Source organism: Tetrao urogallus, assembly GCF_951394365.1.
Source record: "Tetrao urogallus genome assembly, chromosome: 2".
Lineage (NCBI taxonomy): Eukaryota > Metazoa > Chordata > Aves > Galliformes > Phasianidae > Tetrao > Tetrao urogallus.
In genome coordinates, this window is record NC_136814.1 from 79,416,398 (window position 1) to 79,440,281 (window position 23,884).

General features: G+C 36.3%; 1 protein-coding gene across 1 annotated transcript in view; it reads right to left on the reverse strand.

Moving 5' to 3' along the window:
- Positions 1 to 23,884, reverse strand: part of SENP6 (SUMO specific peptidase 6) — a gene marked incomplete at both ends in the record, with an annotated part of 66,736 nt that overhangs the window by 9,468 nt on the left and 33,384 nt on the right. Inside the window, 13 exons of the mRNA XM_079550880.1 lie at positions 426 to 518; positions 764 to 886; positions 1,735 to 1,851; positions 1,942 to 2,048; positions 2,673 to 2,899; positions 6,803 to 6,982; positions 8,226 to 8,268; positions 9,154 to 9,327; positions 11,791 to 12,023; positions 12,938 to 13,325; positions 16,603 to 16,745; positions 18,097 to 18,167; positions 23,553 to 23,573. Coding sequence (XP_079407006.1) covers positions 426 to 518; positions 764 to 886; positions 1,735 to 1,851; positions 1,942 to 2,048; positions 2,673 to 2,899; positions 6,803 to 6,982; positions 8,226 to 8,268; positions 9,154 to 9,327; positions 11,791 to 12,023; positions 12,938 to 13,325; positions 16,603 to 16,745; positions 18,097 to 18,167; positions 23,553 to 23,573 — 1,920 coding nt within the window. The remainder of the gene's footprint in view (positions 1 to 425; positions 519 to 763; positions 887 to 1,734; positions 1,852 to 1,941; positions 2,049 to 2,672; positions 2,900 to 6,802; positions 6,983 to 8,225; positions 8,269 to 9,153; positions 9,328 to 11,790; positions 12,024 to 12,937; positions 13,326 to 16,602; positions 16,746 to 18,096; positions 18,168 to 23,552; positions 23,574 to 23,884) is intronic.

The following is a 23,884-nucleotide window of genomic DNA, read 5'->3' on the forward strand; positions in this document are numbered from 1 at the left end:
ATTAATGAATTTATTGCAAAACCCTGGAATATGGGCAAATTCTTTAACATATACCTTCTGTACCAATTAAGTAAACAAATTAGCAATTAACCTAGATTTAAAAAGAAAATAGCTTGTAACTTTAAGAACTAATTATTTCACTGGAAACTTGAAGTGTACAACAAAGGACAATGACACACTTCACTCATTGCCAAGTCACACATCTCATTCTTAAGCTAATTCTTCTGTAGATTCATCCTTCCCAGGATGCAGCTCTTTGTTATTGCAGCTCATTGAGTGAGACCATTGGAAAGAGAAGTTTATTCTCTTCATTTTTGATTTCATGTCACACTATTTCTATTGTATCTATTTCACACCTTTCTATTGTAGAATGCAAAGCCTAAGCTTTTAGCATGTGTATTCAGTAATAAGGAATGTTTACTTACGCTTCATTAAGAGGAACAAAAATGAAGTCTTTCTCAAAAATGTCAACGTGACGTGTCCACGTTTTTACTCGCCCATGTCGTTTTTGTTGTATTCTGAAAGAAGAAACACAAATGTGATTTGTGGAATGGTTTATTTGCATCAAAAGAATACCTTTTCTTGTATTTTCACATTAACTTCCACATAGTTTCTAAGGATTTTCAAGGTATATTTTCTATTTGTTATAGGTCTGGATGTTTCCTAGTTCTGTTTGTATCACGATACTGTCTGTAAGGAGTTCATCTCCTGTAATCTTCATAGCATTCAGCTCTTCGTAATACAGACTTATCAAAAGACTTACGAGAGGCTTGAAGTTTCATGAATATTTCTTCTTTCTCTTTGATTAAGGCGTTTGTAGAAGAACGAACTGAACACATGTATTCTATCAGCATCTTCTTTTTTCAGTTTCTCAAGTACCAAATACCTAATTAAAAAAAAGTTACAGAGGTGTCAACATACTGAATTTATCACTTGAGTAAAATGGACTGCCAAGAGTACAACTCCCACAAAATTGCTGCAGCCTCTTGACAGAAGTGAAAAAGTTGTAACAGTATCAGGGCTAACTAACCACAGTACATTAACGAGTTCTTATCTGTGTCAGCATTTCAAGGTAGTAAGTGCTCTGCTAAAAAAAAGCAGAAAAAAGTTGTTCTGCTCTGTTCTGCTGTGTTTATTTTTATATTATGACAGAAAACCAATTTGTCAACGAGTTTCTTACATACATATCTAGAAATGGTCCGTGTTTTGTAAATGAGCCACTGAATCTCTGAACACAGCCCAGACTGCTGCAATACTATTCTTTCCCCCTTCATCACCAAAACTGTACACACAGTCCTTATGCACAACGTAAACATGGCAAGTATGTATGAACTTAATATGCTTCTAACATCTGTGGCATCACTGACACAAAAAGATTAATTTATGTGTTACGTTATTCAGAAGAAATGAAGTTCTAGGGAACACAAATACTCTGGGGAGAGAAAAAACAAACAAAAAAAACCCATAAGTGCACTTAAAAAGGTAGTTAAAATTCCACTTCAGATGCAGAGAGATTTTAAGGAACCATTATTCCAAGTGAGAACAATGTCACTGTCAAAAGAATGACAAACCAAGCAAACTAAAATTTCTACTAAAAATACAAAACAACCTGTAAAATCAGTTACAGGCAGTTGACGACCAAGTGTTAATAAACGACGTAAAAAGTTCTAATGTCAGAATTTCTCAGTTTTCTAAGGAAATGAATACTAAGTATGGATTTGAAATAAAACTTACTTTAAATAAAAATCAATAATAACATCATTTAAAAATTCTCCTTCATTTAGACAGTGGAGGTCTTCATTGGTCACAGAAATACCACCTTTAGCTGGAGGAGGCGGATAAACTATCAGCCTGAAATGAAAAAATACATTCAATAATTCATGTGAAAGATCAGAAAAGAAAACCAGAAACACAGTCACAAAGCAAATAAAAATATCTTACTTTTCTATGGGACCAATAAATACTGTATGTGGTTCTCCAATTTCTTCTTCATCATCAAAATATGGTAACTGTTTATTTCGCGGCTGCACTTTGGAGTCAGGAGCAACCTTATAAAAATAAAGCCAATATTAATTTGAAAATCATGCTCAAATTTATCAAAAAAAAAAAAAAAAAAAAAAAAAAAAAAAAAATAGTAAAGCCTCGGAAGTCCAGAGGTGTAAGACCCACTACTTCTGAGAAGGACTTCAGTTTCTTTCCCCCTTCCCTGGTACATTATATTACAGTTATCCCTGTACTCATTTCTTGCAAAACCACAAAGCTTTCAAATTCCCTAAATATGTAGTTTTGTTTAAATGAAGTATTAATTAAATGTAACTGTTAACGCCACAAGCTAATTCTCATAATAACACTGTATTTTACCAGTAGATGAATTTGGAGACAATTATATTTCAAATTATACTACAAGTTTCTCATTCTTTATTCATTCTAAAATGACATTATGTGGGGATCAGTGTGCAACCCTACAAGTAAACTAAACACACTAACAACTATGAATGCACAGACTATTTCCCAGAGCCTAATAACCCACTATAGACTACTATGATGGTCTTCATAAAAAAAAAGCAAGCAGGAGTTTTTGAGGTATTTGCCTAGAGACTAGCACAATATCTTTAATGTATTTGTAATCCAAATGATATAACAACTTTGTTCTAAAATAAAAATACAATTACATTTTTAATTTTGTTTTCTCTATGAGAAGGGCTTCCTTTGGAATTGTCTTCCAAGCATTTAGTAAATGCAACAAGTCTGCCATTGGCTTCTTCAAAGGAAATTTTCACGAAGAAGTCAGAAATATTATTTCTAATACCAATGTCAGTGATTATTTTTTCAAATATTGAGTTTGCATGAGGATCAAGGCCAGTTTCAAAAATTAAAATGATGTACTGTTCTTCTTGACCTAAGAAAAAGCAGAGAAAAAATTATTCATTTAGAAACAAAGTAAAGTGTCACATTTATAAACAGATGTCAAAGAACCATGAGACAACACACGTATGCTCTCTGCTGACAACACATACATGCAGAAATAAACAGGTTTGCAGACAGACAGCAAACCCTACTACTTACATTTGAAATGAGTATATTCAATTTCTGCCCTTAGGAATATTAAGCATTATGCCTTACACATAGGAGACATACCGAATGCAAAGCCAAAACCTATTTCAAAATCAGAAGTTGCCTGCTAATTGAGAATAAACTCTGAGAACAATTTTTTTTTCTTACTATGGTTCCTACAATACTTTTCAATACAATTACATAAATTACATATGAAGCATAATTCCCTCTACATATAGGAAGCAGCACACATTAACTTCTCAAGAGAAGCACATTCATTCATCTGTGGAAACACAGAACTGATTTAGAGGTGTAGACAGGCTTTCGCGTTCTCAATACTAGAAATCCTCAGAAATAGTGACAAGTTGGGAAAAAAAAATCCTATTTTAACTGGAGGTAGCAAACAAATAGAATGCAAAATGCAAAACCACTGCTTAGAAATACACTGAGAACAACTCAAACAACAACAACATTTTTGAGATGGCTTTTTCCAGATGTAAGTGAGGAAAAAAAGCATGGTGTTTTTCCAAGTAGTGGATATAGAACTGTACACCACACATTAGAAGTTCTAACAAAATTACTGTTGCTGATTCCAGGCCACAGATGATTTGAGTATGTAAAAAGTACAAAAGCCTATAATGGCAATTTCACAAAAGAAACACTTATTTTTCCCTGATCAGATTTCAGTTACCATAGAAACAGAAATCTCTTAAGGTTCTTTGATTCAATCACAAGAGGAAAAAAAAAAAGAGAAGAAAAAGTATGCATCTGAACAAGGAGAGGAATGAGAGGAATTTAAACTGTCACTGATCAAAATCTTCACATCTTTCCACACGAGAAGGGATCTTACCGCCTAGAATCAGAAAAGCCCTGCTTTCAGGCCGTGTAACATAACCAAACCCAAACTTATCCACCTCAGGTGAATATTCTGGGAACAAAATACCACCTCTCTCTCTAATGAGAAACAGTGGCTTAGCTTCAGCAGGTCAGCTTGGCCTATCCCTTTACCAGAAAGTTGGGCAATGAGATCAATTAGCCACTGCATAGAACTGCTCCCATCATCTGACAAATAAAAAGGCAGTAAGCTCTTTTTTCTAAAAAGAATGAATTAGGCACACAGTTACAGGAATAGTATTCAGGCTGCAAATTCCTGCCTCATGCAGTTGGCTAACTGCAGGGACCTATTTTTCTCTAACAGAGGAGTTTCAGGCACTTGCATAACCATTTCCTATTCTTAACTCAGCATGCAAACCATTGTGAAAATGTTATTCAGCAGCCTGCCTCCGAATTCATTGCATTCCGAATTAAAGTGTCTAATTGGATTTTGCTAAGTCTTATTTTGTGAACTAGGCACCTACTCGCTATTGCTTACATGGTTATAGATACAAGCTTCAAATAATTTCATCATTGAGAAAGCAAACAGCAACTGTGTTCTCACAAGGTATTCATAAGTACCAAGTACTACAAAGCTGCTGTGTGAGAAAATAGCTCAGAGCCATACTCTCAGAGGAAAAAGCTTGGGGTGGTAGAGAAAGAAAGGTTGAGACAGGGAAAAATCACAGAATCACCAAAGTTGGAAAAGACCTTCAAGATCATCCAGTCCAACCATCCACCTATCACCAGCAGTTCTCACTAAACCATGCCCCTCAACACAAAATCCAAATGTACCTTGAACACCTCCAAGGTCAGTGACTCCACCACCTCCCTGGGCAGCCTGTTCCAGTGCTCTGTCACCTCACTGTAAAGAAGTTCTTGCGCACATTTGTGCGGAACTTCCTATGCTGCAGTTTCCAGCTGTTTCCCCTTGTCCTGTCTCAATTCACCACTGAAAAGAGTCCAGCCTCACCATTCTGCCCCCCACACATCAGATATTTATAGACCTGGATCAGGTCCCCTCTCAGTCTTCTTTTCTCAAGGCTGAACAGACCCAGTTCACTCAGCCTTTCTTCATAGGAGAGATGCTCCAGGCCCTTCACCATCTTTATGCCCTCCGCTGGACTCTTTCCAAGAGATCCTTGTCTTTTTTGTACTGGGGAGCCCAGAACTGGACGCAGGACTCCAGATGAGGCCTTACCAGGGCAGAGTAGAGGGGGAGGATCACCTCCCTCGACCTGCTGGCCACGCTCTTTTTAATGCACCCCAGGATGCCACTGGCCCTCTTGGCCACAAGGGCACACTGCTGGCTCATGGCCAACCTGTCGTCCACCAGGACACCCAGGTCCCTCTCCGCAGAGCTCCTTTCCAGCAGCTCATCCCCCAACATGTAGGGGAGGTTGGGTTAGGGTTAGGTTGGTCAAGCAGAACCTGCCCATCACGTGAACCCATCACTGCAGCCTGGATTATCAACAGAGGGTAATAATCAGAGGGGCAGATCAGACTAGGGAGTTTTCCAGAAATATCCCTGATCCAGGTCCCAGGGAGGCAGCACACCTCCCTATGGGTAGGGGCAGGCCGACATAGTGGGCCTTCAGTTCCTTTTAGAAGGGAGTCACCTATGACTGTCACCCTCCTTTCCTTACTGGAGGATGCAGTCATCAAGTGTGGAGCTGACCACCTCTTCTTAGAAAAGCTTGGAGGCAGTACTTCCACCTCATTCTCAGTCACCTCACCCTCCAGTTTCAGGGCTTCAAACCTGTTACACAGAGGCAGCAGGGGAACTGAAGTAGGTTGGGATGGGCATTGCCAGCACTGCCGAGGTGTGACCTGCTGCCATTCCTCCTCTCTTCTCAAGTTGGCTCTCTGTTTGACTATGGCAAAGGAGAGGGTCCACTACAGTTTGTGGGTTGCAATCTCTGCGTCTTTCTTGCAGAGTCACACCACCAGTCTATCTCCCTCTCACACTCTCTGATGGTTAAAGAAAAGATTTCTTCCCCAGCCACGTCAGGAAGTTTTGCCTTTGTTCACTTGTGGACACCTGTGTTTGCCTGGCGGTCAAATGCCTGCTACTAGGACTGTTTGTATCATCCCCTGCAGGCTTTTCAATTACTTGAGTAATTTTAACACTCCTTACAGCTTAAACTTTTTATAAGACATGGAAGAGCTCATTATAACAGTATTTTGTGTTGAAAGCACACAACTCTGACATTATTGAAGGTTTTCTTCTTCCATTTGCATTTGAATGCATCATGCTTATATAAAGCCGCATACAAGTATAGATAAGCACAAAAATTAACCTTAAGAAAAGCCTAATTACTTGAGGAGAAAATTACTCTACACCAATTAAAAAACAGAGTGTATACAAACACTTTAGACCCTCAAGAAGGACTACGCTGAAATTAATTTTAAGACGTGTGAAGACAACATGCTTATTTTACAAAGTATTTGTCTACATTTTAGAAAAAAAGACACAAAAAACCAACACCACAAATAAACCCATACAGAAGTTTCTACTCAAATCGTGGCCTGAAAACAGAACAGAAAACAGAGGTACACATACCAAAGTCAACAAAAAGATATAAAGGCATCTAGAAAAACACTAAATAAACCAGCTTCACTTTGGTTCAGTAGAACTATTAGTGAAAAAAGTACTAAACTAAACTAGCATGTATCTGGACAATGAGAAAACTGTAATTTTGCCAAGTTGTTCTGAACTGTTCTCCCCGTTAGCTAGGGAAGGCAATACCATCAGGAAAAATCTACATCTGCCCCAGACAACGATGCCAATTTTACTTCTTAGTGCACTCAGTCATGATCCAAACATTAAAAGATAATTTGAAGTGAAACAGTGAATTAAAATTGGTTTACTTACTGTCTCCTTTACATTCGTACCAGACATTATCTTTACTCATTTTCAGCTGGTCTCTCAGGCTACTGCAGGTTGATGGTACTGTTTGTAGAAAAACTACTGGTAATTTTCTGACACTACACCATTCACATTTAGTAAGTTCTGAAGTTTTCAGGTTTATCTCTCGGACATCACTCTCTGATTCTAGAAGAAAATTATGAAACTGTATCACAACCCAGTCAAAATGCAAAGATTTCCTTGATCATTTCCCCCTTGATTTTAATAAGAGATCAAATGCGTTCATTAACCACTAAAGAAAGTTTTAAAAAAACTGAAAGAAACACAAGTGATGTTTGTTAAAAGACCTACTTAATTCTGATGTCACCTGGCAAGTAAGAAATTTTTAAAACTGTTTTCTTCTCACCAACTTTAACCTAGTTCTTATTTCACAGAAGAACAGAGGAAGAAAAGTGACCATCTAAATCTGCAACTGTGGATAGGACACATTTTATGATAGCTTTGTAAAACATGCTTTGTAAATTTATCTTTGTCCAGAAAGTAAACGTATGCAGATAACAAAAATCTGACCACCTATGGAAAATAATGTCCTGCATTTAATTGACTATTAAATAGAGAGAAATGCCAGAAAAACAGTAAATTGTTAACATATGAAAAAAAGTTCATCTGAAAAAAAAAAAAAAAAAGTACCTATGCACCTGATTTTAGATGCAACAAACACCTGAATGAGAAGAGTCTACACTTACTTTTGCAGGCCTTGTGAGACATAACAGTTACAAAAAGTGATGGTTACCTCACAAATAACAAAAACAAACTTCAATTTTAGGTAGGACAGCATTTTCAAACAAAGGGAAGAGGAATAATTGTTAGCTCACCTCCTTAACTACATCACCATATTTCTTTCAGTAACGTGAAACATACACGCTTGAGAAGAAGAATGTTTAAAGGAAGATATACACAGGAAAGATATTAGGCACCCATCTAGCTTTCACTTTACGTATTTGAAATACAGCTAACGTTTTAGAGAAGGAAGGATTTTCCTGCCTGTGGTTTTTGTTAATCATTTTAATTAAGACCTTTGCGCCCATCACCACCAGTAAAACTGAAGCTCTTCAACCAAGTTGAGGGGGAAGATCTAATGACCAATTTGCACACACACCACAAGTTGCTAATTCCTATCTGTGAATTTTATTTCTGTCAGTAGGAAGAAGAGAATGTAAAATCATTCTGATTCTTCTTCAGTAGGCACCTCAGACCAAATTTATACTCTTGATTCTTTTGTTCTGATGACTACCAACACCCAGTACATTTTGTTACATATACAGTAAAACCAAATTTGACATTTCATTGTGATTCACCTGTTAATTCCTTTGATAAAGTCAATTAAAAAGTATATATTGAATATTAACATAATGGGAGAAGCACTCACCTTCTTGACTTTCTAAGCGTATTTTGATATAATCCAGACAAAACTGTGGAAGATAACACAATAGTAAGATTTCATATCTTCTCCATAATAAAACTGAGTTAATGTCTTTTAACTGTTACTACAGAGGTTTCAATAATTTTTTTCAAATACAAATGTAAAATGAAATACAATACCAAGATAAACATTTTATCACAACTGAATGTATCAAGCATGTTCTCTACAACTTGGTACTACTCCTTCAGTCATACTGTCTTAAAATTTAAAACATCTATGAAATACTTTATTTCCAAAAGTTTTGAAAAAACAAAGCACCTGAAAAAATGCCATAAACTCTAAGGAGAAAGAAAACCCTCAAAGACAATATCATCTATTAATATTCAAGTGAATCAAACAATAGATATTTGTAAAGAAGTGAAAAGGAGTACCGTTATCTGTTATTTGTGTAGATACTTGGGTAAGAAACACACATGTGGCCTACTATATGCCCTTGGCATTCAAAGACTCCTTGAAGCTTCTCCTGAATGCAAAGTTAGCAAAATATATTTTTCTACAGAAGCAAAATTAAACACATGTAGAAAAAGACATGGTTCTTCCACCAACCTATACATTTATTTGCTTTTAATAACCATTGCCTTCTATTTTCTTAACAAATGTACCCTAATTCACACATTGCCTTCCCCCCAAATACACATAGTAAGAGGAAAGGAAGGGATTTTGTAAACATGAGGTTTCTCTCCAATACCAGAACAAGACAGTACACATTACTATACAACGGTATCTATGTAATGGCTGTGGGAACCTTAGTCTTTGAAACTAGAGACAGACTTGCTATTACACAGATAAAGGCAAAAAACAGTAAGCTGTTCAAGTATGAAAATACACATGCCCAAAACCAGAAAGGAAGTTTGTAAATAACAAGTTTACTCACAATCACTGGTTCCACTACCATTCTTCGTAGGGTTCCTATTCGTATACTTCGACAGTTCAGAATGACACTTTCACATGAATTTTGATAAGTTAGTGGTGGCACAGCCTCAGTTACAATTTCTTGAGAAATCAGTTTACGACGTTTTATTGGAGTGTTAGACACAATGTTGCCAAACTGAAAAGCAATGTTCAAGGTTTCAGAATTTTTCATTAAGATTTATTGCTAAAACAAGCTGTTTAAAAGTAGTGACTGATTTTTTTGGCTAGTTGTCTGCTGTCAACAAGACTGTTTACAGTAAGTCCACCAAAATTACATATAAAAGCTTGAAATCTCCTAAAAAAAAGAAAATCTTTTTGCAACATTTGAAGATGTCAGTACTTTAAAACTTAAGAAAAAAAAAAGTTTACACTTGTAGATATTTTGCTACAATTTTGAAGTCATAAAAATTGCCAAAACTGCCAAAGAATAATTTAGGTTTACTTATATTCAAATACAGAATATCTCAGCAAAATCAGGTTATTTTAAATACATTTAAATTCATTTATACAAATACACTAATGCTGTGTAAGCACCTCAAATACTGAAGATTTTTTTCATTTTTTTATTAGCATAGACTTTTGGTGACTGAAAACATTGACTTATTACTGAAGTACAGTGCAATAAAACACTAGCAGTAGAATTTTCAAGAAATATAAATAAACAAACACAATCAAAAAACCATAAAGGAACTCTGAAGAACCACTAATGTGTTTTTAGGACAGACTCCTGGGTTAGAAGACTAAACATTGAAACAAGGCCATGTGCAGTTTGGCTCCAGCTCAAGAAAATCTCCAGGCGCTGACTGACTACAAAAAGAGAAATCGTAAGAAAAACTAACAGGAACAAAAAAAAAAAAAAGGAAAATAAGAAAGCTGTCTGAGAACCATCAGAAGAGAATATATTTATTTGTTGTATTGCTTTAATTGATACATTTTGTTAAAGAATTTTCTGCACAACAGTTTTGCTGTTTTGCTCTTAGATCTCTATCTCCTTATTTCATTAAGCTGCCTATTAATAAACATTCTTTTAGGATAAAAAATACAATTCAAATGCCACAGAAAAATATTTTAAGGGACTTAATACTCCATTAAGACTAAATCTTGAGGACTACTTGAAAGCCTATAATCATTAACCTATCTTGGTCATAATTCATAATATTCTTTTGGATACTTCATTTAAATACAGGTGAGAAGACAGAGAGGAGAGGATCTACATCCCTGTAATCAAATATTAAAGACTCTTATTGAAGATAGCTGTCCATTTTTTCCACTGGAGTACCAAAATACTGTAAAAGCTCAAAACTCAAAGACAAACAGTAACACAGTAAATCTTCCAATTAGCACTCCATTCAAGGACTCTCTTCAAAACAGAATGATTGCTTATAAAAATAAACCACCTTAAAGGATTTTCTTTTCTTTTCAATCACACTGGCAAGTGTTCTGGTATCAGTACTCTTATCAGTTTCCTTGAGACAAGTTTGTGATAAGTTTCACAAAAATAATGCTCTTCGCTACTATTCACTCAAGTACGAAATACATTTCTAATGTAACAAGCGGCTGTTTAAGGGTAGTGGACAGGAATATGAATATAGAAAGGAAAACATCTGGGAGACAATCATGCCTTCACAATGCAGTGCATTCACTTAATCCAGCATATAATGCCAGAGCAACAGAAATTCCGAACTATTTACTGTCCAAGCTTTAAGCCTCACCCGGCTCAGAGGCTCACAGATTTACACTGTGATTATGCACCACGTCATAAATGTACACCATTTCATCAGTTAAGATACTAGACTATTGGCTTCTGAATCTCAACCTTGCTTGAAGGTTTCAATATTACTAGCATTCCAGTTCAGAAAAAAAAAACGTATAGATTTCGAATCTTAGTCACAATTCCAATCAGATACTCTTATTGGACCAAACTCACAACAGTGAAACTGGAAAAAAAAAAACTGGACAAGAGAACCAAGAATTATTTCAATCAGCAGAATTAACTCAACAATCGTCACAAGGAATTAATTTTCCTCCTGTCTCACTATGAGGTAGGTAGTTTGTTGTTGTTTTTTTTAAAACATACCATGAAAGCTGTCCCCTTTGACAGCACTTAAGGAATCTGATCATGGTACATTTTTTGTTTTTGTTTATCCAATTCCTGCAGTGGTTCTCGACCAAAAAAAAAAAAAAGCCTCACCATGAAATCCTTAAAGTAAGTGCTGTTAATTGGGTCAGTTGTCAAAGTATTTTATTTATAAAGGGCCAATATTGTTCCAAATGTTTCCTTTCCTTTTCAAGTTTAACTTTACATGTCCCAAGTCTCACCAGGAAACAGTTTTGACACTTTTCTGCAAGCTGAGAAGGCCCTGAGTTTCAGAGATAACCTGTCCAGTCTCAGAAAGCAAGCATTCAACACAGAAGCATCCACGTTAACAGCACATTTTCTTATGTTTGCAATACTGTATAAGCAGAGATATTAGTAGATGAGCTGGTGAATAAGGAAAGCAATGAAATATAGCCAACTTCCAAAAATGCAAGACAAACCTTCACACTTCTCATTTATTATTTGATTTTTGTTTTCTTCAAACAAAGCATGAAATAGTACCTGATCTTTCATTCTTGCTTTTCTTGGTAGTGTGACTGCAATTTCTGTATCTGTTGTAATACTACCTATTCTCTGTTCTATTCCACAACTGTTTTCCTTTAACGCTGCTTCCACCTTTCCTGTAGAAGGAGCTGGGGAGGAGCGGGCTGAATCTGCAGGACGAGGTGAAATGCTTTCCATTCTCCTAGTGCTGCCACTATCCTCCTCCTCATCATCATCACTAGATAAAACAACTAAACAGAAAATATTAAATTCTCAACCACTACATTTTTCTGTAACAGAAATTTCTTTACAAGCAATAGTTTAAATAATAATTTATGTAATTGTCCTGCAGTAACAAAAAGCAGTCCACATTCACCATTATTTATAATGCTTTTACTGATAGTTTTTTGGAATCTGCTCACAGATGCTCTCTTCCTCACTTTTTATTTCCCACAGTTAGCTATACAAGAAAGATATCATCAACCCCCTTCTAGACACAGAAATGAAATCACTCATGTCATGTATTAACAAAGAACTAACAGTGAACATTAAGACCCTCTCTCTAGGAAGCTTAGTTTTTAAAAGGTTATGTAAAATAGGCAATGTAAAGAAAAAAGTCATAACTCCTTTAGTCAATTTAAGTTGCTCAAATCAGTAACATAACACAGCCTACAACACTAAACGTAGAACAAGAGCCACGATTCCCAAATTCCATTTCCCATCTGCTTATTATTCTGAGTCACACAGTGAAAACAACAAAAAATAAAATTTTAGAAAGCATGAAACTTAAATAAATGAGAAAACCTAGGTAGTATTCAGATGTGTAGCTCAGAACAAAATATGGGGGAAAAAAAATATCAGAGGTATTTCCTTTGTGAGAACAGACGACAGTTCTGCTAAGAATACATTTTAAAAAAATGTAAAATTTACATCTTTAAAAAAAAACCATATATATATATATACACTTTTTTTTCCCCCCCCGTGTTCACCTTTCACAGAGAGTACCTCAGTGTATGAAAAGGACATAAAAAAGTATGTTACGCCCCTCTTTCTCCAAGAACAATCCCACAAAAAGAACTCCATACAAAGTCAGCAAGTAAGCTTGCGTGGAACGTTTCTTCATTATACAGTATATAATACCCTGTATTCATGAAATGGTACTTACTTGGATCATTTAGTTCTGATGGTCTTGTATTTCTCTGTCTTAAGTTTCCAGTAATTTTAGCATTTTTTGTCCCAGCTAGAAGACCAACTTTTCCATTCTGTCGCAACAGAGAATGTCCTACAACTTCATTACTCAGTAGAATATCTGCTGGACCTTTCCCAACAGCAGAACTATAAAACTTCTTTGTGTTGAACCCTGTACCTGAAGATTTTTGCCCCGCTGAGTTCTGATGTATTGAAGAACGTGATAAAGGTCCCACAGATTCACTTAATGTTCCAGCTTGTCTGGAGACTCTTTGCAAATTTTCACAATGTCGACATTTGGTCTGGTTTTCATTTGCCCGCCCACAATTTGGGCAATCAGTAGAGTACTCAATTGGCTCCAAAAGCTAGAGGAGAAAAAAAAAACAAACCCCAACCGGTAACTGAACGATCTGAAAAAAAATAAAGATACTACTTGCAAATTTTGCACTTAATTCTTGTTCAAAATGAAAACTGTCCATGATACGTTAGCAATTACAGTAAGCACAAAGCAAGTACTAAAATTCTGTTACATGCTATCATTTAGGATGATTTCTAGTATGAAAAAATGTTTTAAAAATTTTTCTGCAGTTTAGCAAAGCTATACATATCTGAGCAAAAAATAACAGAAAAAAATACAAAATTCACAGCAGACATATTGTTTGAGTGAAGGGACAATATGTCAAGTCATGGGAAAAAGTGTTGTGCTTCAGTGCACAGAATCTACTTTTTACAATAATACTGCTAATCACATCAAAGTATTTCGATCAGACATGAAAACATTCAACAGAAGCTACCAATTATATGTGAAAGATCTTAAAATACAGAATAAATACAGACCTCTACCTCAACCACAAAACAAAAGTTTAGATCCAATTCTCTTCTATGGCTTGAGAGCCTACATTCTGATAGTAGGGGTACCCTTGGCTGATTAAAAAGGGCAAACTCCTTTTTTTTTTTTTTAGTTGGACTCTATTTCAAGATTAATAACTACTTAAGTAGATATTTTCTACACGTATGTATGTGTTGTAACTTGAATATTAAAGCATCCAGAAAACAAATATTATAAACTTTTGAGCTAGGTCTATAACATAAAATTTTTGCAAAATTTCAGCTTTTTTTTCCAGTAAGGACATACGAAACAAAATCCTCCATCTCATAAAACTTCTGTAAATCTTTAATAACTACAAAGTGCAACCTGTTATGCTGTAAGAAGATGAAAACCATTTGTATTTTGCCTAAAAAGTAGTTGGTTGTTTACAATTCCTTGTCATGAAACCACAATTAACACTCCTTAATTTTTCAAAAGTTCCATTCATTTAGATACTCTGGCAATGAATGGTTCATGAAAAAGCACACTGTCACAAAGAAGTTCATGACAGATGCATAAAACGTCTTAAAAGCCTACAAAACCTTTAAAAAAGCACTGTTTGTCATAAAAAATAATAGAGTTCTGCTAATAATATCAGTTGCAGTGAGATTTTTTTCTGACTTCCATATTCATCCACAAACTTGTAATTCACAGCAACAGAATTCTCTCCTTAACACGTCTATTATAATTCCTCCTCCTCTGTATCTGTTAAATTGCTGAAAAGTAATGCTCCTACTCAAAACACAAGGCTCAAGTTAACACAATAGGCCGTATTGTGTTAATAGGCATATCTACAAACAGCAATCATAGGGGATCCTCTAGGATCCTCTAATCAACCCTAAGGTATTGGAGTAAAGGTTAATCTGGCTTTGCGCTACAATTCTTGCACTTGCTGGCATTGGGCAGCACAAGAAACAAAGTTAAGGACATATCTCGTGAGCTTCACGTAAAATGAAATTTAGGCACCTGCTGAATTACGGGTTTAACTTAAATCAACCTGTTTGATACAATTTGTGAGGCCACATCATTATCAATCTCTCCTAACGCATTGTGGAAAAAGAAGATAGGTTCTATTCCCTTTTTAGGATTACTGTTTGACAATTTTACTACAAGCACAGAGCTCTTGTGTCTGAGAAGGAGTAAGTTTCCATTTACGAACTCAGCGTTCTCAACTCTACACACTTCCAAGACATAAACAGCAAAAAGCAAACAATGTAATTATTAAATTCTTTTTACAAGCACAATCTGTCTGGTGGTTTTAGAAATGAAATCAAGACCCTGAAACAATGTAATCAAGTCCATCACTTTTTCCATCAGAGACACAGAAGACCAGCTCACTATAGCTATGTGGTTAGCTAATCTAGAACAGTTCTAGTGTGCTCTTCCCATGTGTGGCAAGTGGTTCTAGAGCTCACTACCATGGCTTTGTAATAGGAAGGCATAGTATGAAAACAAACTTCACTTCTACATGAATACGGCCCTCCAGCTAGACCCAGAATTTGCTGCAAGACAGCCTACAAAGATCAAAATCCATCCACAAACGATGAGGCTGCTCTCCCTTCTCCTGAGCTGATTCACATAACTTGAAACAAACAAACAAAAAAAAAACGAAAAAAAAAACCCAAAACCCTCTACACATTAAAAGATGACGTTTTTTAGATCCTCTGAATGAAACTTCACTACACTGCTTTATCAAGGTCATGACAAGATTTCATTTTATTTTATTAACATTTTCAACCTACAAGATTTTCCCGCTTTTGTCCCTTACCTGACAAGACACAACATGTAACAACTGTTTCACTTCTTTAAAGGAACATAAACTAAGCATCAATGTCTTTTAAGGTTTGTGTTGTTGTTTTATTTTTTTTTTTTAAAACTGTTTTGTTATATTGATTTTATAGAGTGTTTATTTAAATATTGTGAAGTTCAGTGCATCTGTAGATGAAAAGCTCACCAATCAAAACATCCGGTAACATTATATATTTAGTTAATAAAGCAGTAATATAATTGAAATGTCTAATAGTAGTGTCAAGTGTTTCATTCCAATGAAGAAATACAGGTTGACTGAGTGACTAAAACACAGGAGAAAACAAAGCTGATTATATATAGTAATCATAGATCTGTTTAATTTTTACCATGATCCCCTTCTAAGTTATATTATGATAGGCAGCAAGATCTGAACATGTGCATTAAAAATCTTGTACAGTAATCTAATAAGAAACATGGAAAGAAGAATTTCCAAGACAACTTGCATCTGACATTCAGAAAAAATTCTGGCTGCCTGCATTTAGGCAAGAAAATGCCATTTGCATGTCTGCTGGTTTCAGTGAGAAAGAAACCTTCTTAACTTCTTGAAACTTTGTAATACTTCTGTAGTTACTGAGTACCGAATTATTATTTTTTTCTTTTTTTAATGAATTCTGCCAAATAACAAAACATTAATCCTCTACTTCACAGACAGCAAACCAAAGTTATCCGTTCCTGGCTTATAAAAATAAACAAGAATCAATTTAAACACAGGTTCTTCTGATTTCCTGTATAGCACTTGTCTAACTCAGAAAACATGTATTTCATAATAAGCATCAACAGTTGAATATCTTTATCACCATATATATATTTTATATATATGTATTTTTTAGAATGTTTAAATCTTTCTCCTATCTCTTACAGATGTTTGGAGTACTGACTTATTCCAAAATTGGTTTTTAAAATATGCATAAAGACTGAAAATTAAACCAAAGTTTACATGGTTTTGTTTTTTAAATCTAGCCCACCTTCAACTGGGTCAAGCCTTTTTTTGCTGAAGATAGTGACAAGTCAGACTGAAATGAGTTGCAGTGACGTTTTTGTTGCACTTTTCTCTTAATTTCAGATTCAGATTCTGACTCTGACTCTTCTGTGTTTTCCATTACACTGTCTAGGAGAAAAAAAAAAATGCAAAGATGTTAACAAGAAATGTCTGTTCAGATGTGCTTACTTTACGGTCTTATTTCTTCACAAACTCTAATGTTAACAACAACTCTAAAACATTCAAAAACTACACTGTTTAACTCATGGAAATAAATGTCTCATGATTCTTATCATGAGCAGGTAAGAAAAATTTCCTCCAAATAATTCGGAGAATGTTGTTTTATTACTATTATTTCTATATCTCTTTATAGCATCATGTCTTTGGAGGAGGCCTGGGTCTCAAGAATATACAGCAAATTCACTACAACTGGAAGCAAGTTTCTGCTGAAAGGTGATGAGGAACTGCTACATGATGCTGATGGTAATTTTCACAAAGAGACCACTGGTGAATGTATTTAGAATAAACAAAAATATTCTGTGCAATTTAGGATTTATTCCTTCCTCACAAAACTCAGCAAAATACAATGAATTATACTGCCATGGCTTGTTTTATATTGGGGTATTGATTTAAATACTAGGAGAGTACAGAAATAAAGAAGCTCACAATTCACTGCAAACTAAAACATACAGAGCGAGATTTTGTTCATAAGGGTCTTATTTCAGTGCAATGTAAAAAAGCCAGTCTGATTCACTAGTTTAATTCCTGTTTCCATCCTGAAGTTTTTAAAAGGCTACAATTTTAATATTATATATGAATACTTTCTCAATTCATATACTGAGAGTCAAGCTAGTTCACAAGTTATCTATATCAGTATTGACAAAGCTGAAAAGAACATGGTGTTTGTTATTGTTATTATTATTATTTTTTTTCTTTCCAATTTCACAATTTCCACCCCTCAAACCAAATTACATTTTCCCTCTTGCATGAGGTTATCTCCATAGATGGTCTCTACTAATGAGATAAGAGTGTATATTAGGCGAAATACAGGGCAGTGCTGATGCTGGGCTGTCCTATTCTTTCAGTGCATAAATGCACTTCTTACCAAATGTGGTTTAGCATGCTACATTTTGCTTATATTAAAAGTATTACAGAAATTCCTCATCTGTAACTCAAGAACAAGTTGGGGGCTTGGTGTTAAGACAATAATCTCCAGACATCTGTTTCAAACCCAATAATTCTCTGGTTCTAAATACAATTTCATTTGCATCTAAATCAGAATGCTGTTAAAGTTTATTAAAACATCACGGAACAGGTTGTAGAAATCTGTCAAAAAGAGCGACATTTTTCACACTTGCACAAACAAGAAGATATACTAAAGATTACTCAAAGTTTGGCAATACATCTGCCTAAAGTACTGATTAAAAAAAATAATTTGGCTTAAAAGGAAAGAGAACTCCAGTACTCTTAGATAACTTACCCAGTCCTTGAGGCCGTGGTAACCTAATGTGGTCTGCTTCTACTTTCTGAAGCTGAGGAGGGTATTCTTTTCTGGAAAATAAATTACACATACAGTTGTTCTTTGGAGAGACACCATTATAATTCTGGCACAATTACAAAAAAAAAAAAAAAAGAAAAATCAGAACTGCATCTGAAAGTTATGAATAAATAACAATTACAAGAGAACTTAAAAAATATATATCATCAGAATGCTAGAAACTGCTACAGTGAAGGCCTTGAGTATTTCTGATCTAAATCCTTATTGATAATAATCAGTAGTTGAAGTCCCACTTTCAGACCAAAGTCTTCAAGAACTGATGCAAATATCTCCTCCCCCATATTCATAATCTATTAACATTGATACTTCAAAGGCTAAAAATGGAAAACAACTATTATTTTAATATTAGATTCCACAGCATAAAGTAGAAAAAACACTGGCAAAACAGGAGAGACGTGCAATGTCAAAAATTGTGGCTAAAAACAAAAATAGCATAGAAGAAATAATTTCTACATCTTTAAGAAAACAATATTGTGCAGACAAACTATTTGATACGGGAACTTTAGACAGTATAATTTGCATACTATCACATTTTTACTCAGTCATATAAAGCATTATAATCTGATTCTCCTGAAAAAAAAAATTTCATTTGCAAACAAGCATGCCAGATTATCCTACTGTCAAATTAAGATTCCAAATACAGCACCTTAGTTACTACTTACGACAGCCATTCCCCTGCTCATGCACTGATCCACAGCTGTAGATTACTGTTATGTTATAACATAAGATGCCATACACCTGAAATACAGTAGGCCTTGCTAGTAGCCTACTTAATTCACTGCTGTGCAAATGGGTCACATGCATCACATAATGCTTCCTGTGATTGCAAGGACAAAAATCAACAGTGAAGGAGGCAAAGGAAACATCTTCAACAAACGCAATTAAATCTTGAGGGTTCACCTGATAAAAGAAATCATCTACGGTTGAAACAGACCAGAACTAGGAACAAATCTTAATTTGTTTCAGTATGTAATCTCTTGAAGCACCAAATTATCAGGACCTTTGAAATTATCACGTGGGTTTTGATTCAACTGTACTTGTATGGTAGGCAGGAGAGGTGGAGATAGGCCTGCACTGCACCCTCCCCTCCACAGCTCTCTGATGTCACTTGTGCAGTCCACACTCAGTTAAGCTATGCATAACTGACTCATGAAAAATAGTTAAAAATGACAAAATAATATTAAAATTGTACATCCTTGTGAGGCCATATTACTAGTCGTCCAGGGCAGTATGCAGCTCACAGCTTGGACAGAACTGCTGTAGTTGAAGAACGAACACCTAGTTAATAAGTTTGCCTTATTTAGGGAGAACACAGTAAATGCCAACCACGAAGCTTTGTTGGCTTGGACCCTCAGTTTTATGCATAAGCTCTCAACCTGCTCCTCACTTTCTAGATAGCTCTGTGCAGCCTATCTATTTTTTTGCAGAGAGGGCAACTGTCCCAGTCTTCCTTCCTTGTCTATCTCCTGAACAGTGTACAGCTACTGACTGACTGCAGTGCTTCAGCTGTGTGATTCATCCCACCAAGTTTCATTAACAGTGTTTAGACCACAGTACTCTAGGCACACAGCGACTTCCAACTCATCCTGTTTGTTACCCAAGCTACTTGCACTCCTGCACTGGGCACAGAAAGACTTCAGCTGGACTACTGTTACTTCTCTAGTGTAACGTGCCTTAACACTATGGACATTTCACAGACTTTTCCCTGTTGGCTGCTAATACATCAGCTTCTGCCTCTTCTGCTATTCAAAACTCCACTATCTTTTCTCCACTTAGAATCACACAATGATTTGGGTTGGAAGGGACCTTTTTTAAGATCATCTAGTTTGTCTCCCCTTCCCTGCTATAGGTAGGGACAACTCCTACTAGATCAGTTTGCTCAAAGTCCCATCCAGCCTGGCCCTGAATGCTTCCAGGGACAGGGCGTCCACAACCTCCAGGCAACCTGTTACAGTGTCTCACCACCCTCACAGTAGTCTTCCTAATACCTAGTCTAAACCTACCCTCTTCCAGTTTAAAATAATTTCCCCTCATCCTGTCACTACCTGTCTGTTGTTATAAAAATCCCTCCCCAGCTTTCCTGCAGGCCCCCTTCAGATACCGGAAGGCAACTATAAGGTCTCCTCAGAGTCTTCCCTAGGCTGAAGAGCCCCAGCTCTCTCAGTTATACTCATAGTGGAGGTTCTCCAGCCCTCTGATCATCTTTGTGACCCTCCTCTGGACTTGCTCCAACAAGTCCTTGTTGTGTTGGGGCCCCAGAACTGGACGCATTCTCCACGTGGGGTCTCACAAGAACAGAGTAGAGGGTCAGAATCACCTCCCTAGACCTGCTGGTCACATTTCTTTTGATGCAATCCAGGATACGGTTGGCCTTCTGGGTTGCAAGTGCACACTGCCAGCTTATGTTGAATATCTCATCAACAGACAATCCCAATCACTTCAGGGCTGCTCTCAAACCATTCTCTGCCCAGCCTGTGTCTGTGCTGGAGACTGCCCTGACCCAGATGCAGAACCTTGTACTTGGCCTTACTGAACTTCATGTGGTTGGTTGGGCCCACCTATCAAGCCTGTCCAGGTCTCCCTGGATAGCATCCCTTCCCTCTACTGCATTAACTGCACAACTCAGCTTGGTGTCATCTACAAATTTAATGAGGATCCACTTGATCTCACTGTCCATGTTGCCTACAAAGATCACAGAATCATGGAATTGCTCAGGTTGGAAAAGACCTTAAAGATCATTAAGTCTAACTGCAACCTAACCATAATACTCAAACTCTAACAACCCTCCACTAAATCATGTCCCTGAGTACATCCAAACAGTTTTTTTTTTTAACACATCCAGGGATGGTGCCTCAACCACCTCCCCAGGGACTCTATTCCAGCACTTAAAAATCCTTTCTGTAAAGAAATTTTTCCTGATATATAACCCTGGAGCAACTGAAGGCCATTTCCCCTCATCCTGTCGCCTGTCATCTGTGAGAAGAGACCAACCCCACTTTCGCTGTAAGCACCTTTCAGACACTGGAAGAGAGCAATAAGGTCTTCCCACAGCCTCCTTTTCCTCAGACTAAACAGCTCCAGTTCCTTCAGTCGCTCCTCGTGGGCCATATTCTCCAAGCCCTTCGCAAGCCTTGTTGCCCTTCTTTGGACCTGCTCCAGCACCTCAATGTCCTTTCTGTGCAGATGCGCCCAAAACTGAACACAGTACCTGAGGTGAGGCCTCACCAGTGCTGAGTACAGGGGCAGGATGTCTTTCCTGGTCCTGCTCACCACACCATTCCTGACACAAGCCAGGATGCCACTGGCCTTCTTGGCCACCTGGGCACACTGCTGGCTCACATTCAGCCAAATGTCCATCAGTACACCAAAGTCCCTTTGCATCAGGCAGCTTTCCAGCCATTCCTCTCCAAGCCTGTAGGGTTGCCTGAGATTGCTGTGACCAAAATGCAGATGTTAATAGCACTGGTCCCAAAATCCCAAAATCCCTGAGGAATGCCACTCATTATAGGTCTCCACTTGGACATAAGCCATTGACCACAAGTCTGAGTGCGGCCATCCAGCCAATTCCTGAAGAAAACTGAAGAAAAAACCCAAACTCAACCAAAGAAACCCAAACAAACAAAAAGGCAAGGACTACTATCAGCACGTAGTTTTTACTGCTAAACAAAGACTTCTTCAGCACAAAAATGTGCTTTTGAACAGTGGCAGATCCATTGATACATTCTACAGTGAAATACTTAACACAGTGAACAGTTTGTGTATAAACATAAAACAGAATGCAGAATGGAAATACATGCTTTAAAAGATGAGTAAGTCATCTACTCATCTATCTTTAAAAGGACTATTTGGAAAAGAATTTCAATAGTTTGGAAAAGAAAACAATATTACAGAATATTACAATGCATAAAGCACTTCAAAACAAATACCTTTTTGCTGTTAAATCCTGTTAATGAAACTCAAACTAGTAGTCTTCCTTAGGGATCAAACAGCTGAAAATGGCAGACTATCTACACATTGTATCTAATAAAGAAGGAACAAGCAGGGATTCCAAAGGGAAAATTTAAGATCATCAGAATGTGACTCAGTCCTAGTTTTCTTAGGGCATAGAGTACCAAATTAAAAGCATTAATGACCAAATGGTTGATCAATAACAAATACAGAACAAAGAAAAACAGGGAAAAAGTACGTGAATTCAAAGCCAGGCCAGTAAAAGGGATGACCAAACATCTTAATGGTTTAAATCTGTGTTACAGCAGGTTCATTAGACACTAGGAAAAACTTCACTGATAAGAGTAGCTATAAACTAGAACAAGGCTTCCTAAAGAGATGGTTGACTTCCTGCTCCCATCCATGTTTAAGAAGCGTTTGGATAACGTTCTTAATGATACATTTTAACTCTGATTAGCCTTGAAATTGAAAGTTGGATGTGATGATCTTTGCACGTCCCTTCCAACTGAACTACTCTATTCTATTCCTTGCAAGAGGGCTAGAGCTGACTGGTCAGTACTCCTTTGTTACTCTCTAACTAATAACAAAGGTAGTTAAACAAAAATGCCTGGTTTTACTACTAAATTTGAAATAAATCTACAAAACTGTGAATTGAAAAAAAAACATATCTAAAATAGATTTGTTTTATATTGTTACTGGTTAAACATTATAGATGTATTTTAAACAATTAAACCTGATATCAAGCTTATACTGCCAAAACCACATACAGATATATAAATAAATAGAAGCGAATAGATTATTGCCAACAAAACGAAATACAAAATATGCTGCTAAATGAAAAACCACAGGCACTAAAAGAGATGTCGAGCATTTGACAAACATGCGACAAGCCTTACAGCGTATCTGTTCTTGCTAACACTTCAGTTAACTGCTTTCACATACACACTTTATTAGCAGAATGTATGCAGTAATACAATAAAAGCCTTTAATACTACTCAAACCAAGATGAAAAAATAAGAGCTAAGAGTTTAAGTTGTCAAACAATCTACTAAGATATGCCTCAGAAACATTCTATTACATAAACTTTGTTACTCTAAGAAGGCTTCAGAATGAAACTCCAGAGAAAGTTAAAACTTATCTCTTTTAATAATATGGATATCCATACCCTTCCCCTTCCCCCAACACAGATTTCCAGTAGAAATATACCCAAAGTTCACTGCAACATGGTATTATTCAGAAATGGATGTAAAGGATCTTTTTGTGATCTCATTATCATCTTTTATCAAGGAAAAAAAAAAAAAAAAAGCAAACAAATCCCTCACATAGTTATGATTGACTGGATTATTTTTTAATTAGCATTGATACAATATTAATTCAGCTGATTTTCTTAATACTCATTGCCATGCTCATTTCATCAACAGCAAGCTTACCTTTCCTTTCGGTCCAGATTGCTTAAAATATGAAAAAAGAAAAAAACACATAAGATGCAAAGCCCCACATGTGTTGCACATCACTAAATTCAAAAGTTATTAGATGTAAGTTGTAACAGTTTCACTGCCTCCTGTACTCACTGCACTAGCTTTCAAATGAGCATTATTATTATTATTATTATTATTATTCACAGCATTTTTGCAACAGTAACTATAAATGCACAAACAAGAATTACTTCACAGAAAGCAAAGGTCAGTAGGCTAAATGCTACTTGCCCCCTTTTCAGTGTATAAAATTTAATTCTGAACAAATTCTGAAGAAAAAAAAACCC